Below are 5,550 nucleotides of genomic sequence, written 5' to 3'. Positions count from 1 at the left end.
TTCATGGAGACAGAGAAAAAAGAACTGAACAATTCTATATATTGTAATTTTTTTGAAGATTTTATTTATTTATTCATGAGAGACACACACACACACACACACACACACAGAGAGAGAGAGAGAGAGAGAGAGAGGCAGAGTCACAGGCAGAGGGAGAAGCAGGCCCCATGCAGGGAGCCCGACGTGGGACTCGAACCCTGGTCTCCAGGATCACACCCTGGGCTGAAGGTGGCGCTAAACCGCTGAGCCACCCGGGCTGCCCAGCCATATTGGCTTTAAAGGATAAATTGATATACTTGCCATCTTTTCCCATGCTCCTTAACCTTTTATTTATTTATTTTTGCCTTTACAATATATATATTTCATGTACAGGATTGGATAAAAAGACTCTTTGATAATAAACAGATTCCAGGTGAATAGAGGCATCTTTAATTTAGGCATCATTTAATTCCAAGTATTAACGCCCTGAGCTACTCTTCTACATAAAGGAGAAACTCGAAATCCCGTTCTTTTGGAAGACACGGAAAGTAAGCCACGCCGTAGGAGCAGCTACTGCTGTTCTGCTCTTTTTCTGGGTGATATAACACTTCATGTGGATTAATTTCAGAGGAAGATATTAGATCCCACTGAATCCAAGCACGAGACAGCTAAAATCTCCCACTGTGGGTACTAAATATTTGATGCGTAGGAGTATGAATAAATAAGTTAAAAATATTAGGTACAAGGCAAAACTAACTGAAGTATGGGAGGAAAATGACATAAATACCTAGTGGTCCGTTCAGATACTTTGCTCCCGGCTGTCCTAGGCTTGCCCCTCCACTCCAGCCACACCTGCCTCTTCTGTGTCCATGGTCTCCCCCAACCGGGCTCCCACAGAGCAAACAGCTCCACATCTCCAACACCGTGATCGCAGAAAGCATTTATTTTAGGAACCAAAACAACTTCTCTCCTCTTTACTAAGGATCACACGGGTGCTGTTTCTCTATTTGCTTCTTCCCATCGGCTAACTTGCTGTGTAAGGCAATTCGTGGGCGAGAGCAGGCCACGGGTGCTGGCGCCCATCCGGCCATGCAGTGGCTGGTTCCTAACGAAGCCGCCCACTTAACCTCTTTCTCATTTGATCACATCCAAAGAATAAGTCAGAAGGATCAAGGTTACAAGGAGCCCCTGACCAAGAAACTGCTTTTACGGATCTCTCTGACCAGCCCAGGAGGGCTCTGCTGCTGCAGTCCTGGTGCCCGGTGACATGCTGCTGGACCAGGAACCCCTTCCCACCTGTGAGAGGTCTCTAGGGAGCACGGGCTCCAAGGATTAGTCCAGGGTAGTGTAGATGCCCTAGCAGAGTGGGGCCAGACAGAGGGAAGTGCGGAGTACAAGAAAGAGCCAATAAAGGAAATCCCGTAAGACATTCAGTTCACCAGAATATCACTCACATCAGTCCCTTCCTATTCTACTTTCTGACGGTTCCTGTCACTACTTAGAAATTACAGTATTTTCTTTCTCTTGCCTTCCCGTTCCACGGTGTCCCTAATAGTCTGTAGTTTTCTGGAGTTCTGGACCGGGACACCAGGCTTTCCGTGAAGTCACTAGTCCCGTGATCTCAGCCAGCATTTTTGAGCTCATCAAACAAAACCAGTGTCTGCTTAAGTTGGGCCTGCATGATTTTTTGTTCCTCTAATTCTGCGAGAAGGGCCTGCTTAGCGCCTGATTCGGTCTTACACTTCTCCTGTAACCGTTCAATTTCCTCCTGGAGGAGCCGGAACGCTTCCTCACTACAAGGATGCAGCTCCTGGGGTTTGTCTGCCGGAAGCAAAGTGTTTGGGGGAATGTGCAGAATCAACTGTAAAAACAGCTGCTCCATTTTGCCAAAAAGATTATCGAAACGTCCCTTCATGAAGCCGAGGAACTTCTCTGTGCATTTACGAACCTGGACGGGGCTGATCTCACAGCCTGGGAGGTCACCCAGCTTTTTCAGAATGACTTAAGTCATTCTTTAAGTTTTCTTTAAGTTTTGATGAAATAACCTGGACCTGATTTCTCCTTCTCTTTGGACTAAATCTTTGGCCACCATTTGAATCTCCCCTTTGGTTTCAGTGTAAACAGATTTCCTATTTCTTCTTAGTCAATTTTCAAAATTAACATAGTCCTAGAAAATTGCCCATTTTATCTAGACTCAACATTTCTCTGCATTTTAAAAGTTTGGTTTTCATCCTATCTGTCCTTCCGAATCTTATTGACTGGCATTGTATCTTTGTATCCTAATTGAGCTCTGATTAATTCACTGTGCACACAAATTCTGTGGGAATTGGGAATTGGGATAGGATACCGTGGGGGCGTGTTGTCTCTGCTCTATGAATGTGCAGCTTCTGCTGTGAAAACTCAGGCAGGTGGGGGCCAGAATCCTCTGCGGGACTCTTGTACTCTCCTCTCCTGTCTGTCTGGTATGACTGGAAGGCTGGTCTCATGTGGCCCCTCCATGCAGCTTAGCTTTCTCATAGCACAGCAGCCTCAGGGCAGTCCATCTTCTTACGGAAGCTCAGGGATCCCAGAGCACATGGTCCAAGGAACACTCTAGAAGCTGCACCACCTCCCATGACCTAGCCTTGGAAGTCACACAGCACTTACATTGTACTCCATTGGTACAAACGGTCCCAAGCCAGCCCAGATACAAAGGCTGGGGACACAGACCCCCATCTCTCAAGAGGAGGCTGCAAAGGCCATCGTGTAGCAGAGCACAGTGGGATGAACTACCGTTGCATCTATCACTGGAAAAGAGGTTCAGCCACAGTGTTGTGATTATCATCATAAGCACACGCTGAGGAATGTGGTGAATCTACTCTTTTTACTTCATCTAGGAATGTTCTTTGTGAGGTCAGTAAGTAAGTCTGTGGTTTGGGAAGTGTGTTGACATACCACGAGGATCCTTGCAGGAGTTCAAAGGAGTACCCGCCTCTTCCTCCACTTTGCTCAAGAACTTTGCGAATTTGTCATGAAGTCACAATCCATGCATCTACTGCCATCTAGTGACAAGGGCCTCCTTTGCAGATTTGGTTTTTGAGAAGTGAAAGGAACCTCTTTAGTTCCATCCAAGAAATTATTCCTACAGAAGCAGAAGGTGAGAATTCCATTGCTTCTCTGATGCCATCCCTCACCTAGAAAATGTGGATAATAACAGCATCTCCATCACAAGATTGTTTGGTGATTAAGTGAGTAAGTACATGCACTCACTCAAAACGGTGCATAGCACAAGGCAAGATGCTCCATTGCTTATTATGATTTACTCCACTAATGAACGGGGGCCCACGGTACAAAGTCATGAGGCAGACAAGGTCTGAGGAGGGGCATGAAGGACATATAGAATGAATTGAAAATTAAATCCTCACACAAACAAGATGTCTGCCTGGCGCCTGACCCAAGAGTCTCTCAGGGAGGGTTGGTTGATGAAATGAGTGAACATGATGACAGCAAATATTTGGGCTGAGCTGGACACCTGTCAGATCCATCATATGGACAGTCCCCTCCCACATCAAAGGTAGGAGAAGATGAGACAATATCATTGCTCAGAAACAGGAGATGCTGTCACCAAGACCAGATCTTTCTCCACCTGAGGAGGTTCCTCAGAGCCCCTTTCATGTCCTTATTTCTAAGACTATAAATGAAGGGGTTGAGCATGGGAGCCACCACCGCATATAGCACAGTGGCCACCGAGTCTTCAATTGTGTAGGAAGACGAAGGTCGTAGATACACCCCAAATAAAGTTCCATAGAACAATGACACCACAGCAAGGTGGGAACTGCAAGTAGAAAAGGCTTTCAGCTTGCTCTGGGAAGAATGAAGTCTTAGGATGGCTGAGAAAATGTGCATGTAGGAAACAGAAATAAAGAGGAAAGGAGCAACAAAAAGACAGCTCCCCAGGGTATAAACAACTAACTCATTGATGTGGATATCTGAACAGGAAAGCTTTAGCAATGCGTAGAGTTCACAGAAAATATGGTGAATTCTGACACTTGCACAGAATGACAGTGTATCCATCAAGAGGGTGTGGATCAAGGGATAGATGTTTGTGATAATCAGAGCCACAGACACCACTGTGATACAGAATTTAGGGCTCATGGTTATGGTATAATGAAGAGGGTGACATATGGCTACAAATCTGTCATATGCCATCACTGCCAAGAGGACATTGTCCAGTTCTAGAAACAAGATTAGAAAATACATCTGAGTTAGGCATCCAACATAGGGGATGGACTGGCTCTGGGTTTGGATATTGAGCAGCATCTTTGGTATAGTGACAGAGGTGAAGCAGATGTCAACGCAGGACAGGTTGGCTATGAAGAAGTACATGGGGGTGTGGAGATTGGAGGTAGAGCCAATGGCCAGGATGATGAGCAGGTTCCCCACCACAGCAACCACGTACATGCATAGGAACAGACCGAAGAGGAGGGGCTGATGCTCAGGCACCTCTGACAGCCCCAGGAGGAAGAATTCTGAGACGATGGTTTGGTTGCCTCTCGCCATGCCTTCTGGTTTCTATAGATATTCATTGAAAATACATCAGTCAACAAGAGCAGAGGCAATCTGGGAAAGCGTGCACAGCAGCCTTCATCACTGGCTGAAATCATACTTTGTGACACTTTAGGAAGGAACTCTAACCTGAGGCGGTAAGGGCAAGGAAGTGTGGGGCCTGTACGGTCATCAGAGAATGCAGGACAGGTGAGCTGAGGCCTTTCTTGTGACTTACCTCAGTCAGGAGCTCCTCTTATTCTCAAGAAGGTATGAAAGATTGGGCAGAGAAGAAGACAGAACTGAAAGTAAGGCTTGGTTTGGGGAGAGTGGGTGGAGGCAGCTAAAGCAGTTGAGTTTCACAATGGGTGCCTTGGTTAGATCCTTCCAGGCCTTTTTATTTTAGCCATGCAGGGGTTTGGGTGATGGCCATAAAGCAAAATTCTGCGTGTGTGTGTGTGTATGTGTGTGCATACTTGGACACAGATGTATACACTTTGTAAACATGCACATAGACATATATATTCATATTTATGTATTCACAGAAAAATGCATGAAAGCATATTCACCAAAATGCTAATAGTGTTATCTCTGGGGTGTGAGATTTTAACTTGCATCTTTCTTCAACAATAAACATGTATCAACTTTCTAAACTATGCTCCATGGATGTGAATATGCCTTTCAAAAGGTTTCTGTGGTGGATTAAGTTTGAAGCACAAGAACAGTTAGAGGCTTGGGGTTCATGAAGTCTTGTCATACATGAGATCATGTCTAAGAAGTCTTTGGGGGCACCTGGATGGCTCAGTAGTTGAGCACCTGCCTTTGGCTCAGGTTATGATCCTGAGGTTCTGGGATCGAGTCCCACAACAGGCTCCCTGCACAGAGCCTGCTTCTCCCTCTACCTGTGTCTCTGCCTCTCTCTCTCTCTCCCTCTGTGTCTCTTATAAATAAATAAAAATAAATAAATAAATAAATAAATCTTAAAAAAACAAAGAAATTATGTCTTTGTATCTTTGTCTTTCCTTTCAAGTTCATGTTATGGAAATC

At 45.3% G+C, this 5,550-nt stretch overlaps 1 protein-coding gene and 1 pseudogene across 1 annotated transcript; both read right to left on the bottom strand.

The window, feature by feature from the left end:
* Positions 1-1,484: 1,484 nt before the first annotated feature.
* LOC112912306 (protein MIS12 homolog) lies at positions 1,485-2,465 on the bottom strand (annotated as a pseudogene).
* Positions 2,466-3,579: 1,114 nt separating this feature from the next.
* LOC112912299 (olfactory receptor 1D2-like) lies at positions 3,580-4,518 on the bottom strand. Its single transcript, XM_025989021.1, has one exon. The coding sequence runs from the start codon at positions 4,516-4,518 to the stop codon at positions 3,580-3,582; it is 939 nt and encodes a 312-aa protein (XP_025844806.1).
* Between the last annotated feature and the right edge of the window lie 1,032 nt (positions 4,519-5,550).

This window comes from Vulpes vulpes, chromosome X (assembly GCF_048418805.1).
Source record: "Vulpes vulpes isolate BD-2025 chromosome X, VulVul3, whole genome shotgun sequence".
NCBI classification, from domain to species: Eukaryota; Metazoa; Chordata; class Mammalia; order Carnivora; family Canidae; genus Vulpes; species Vulpes vulpes.
The sequence above is the reverse complement of the archived record's forward strand: the minus strand, read 5'-3'. Positions and strand labels throughout refer to the sequence as shown.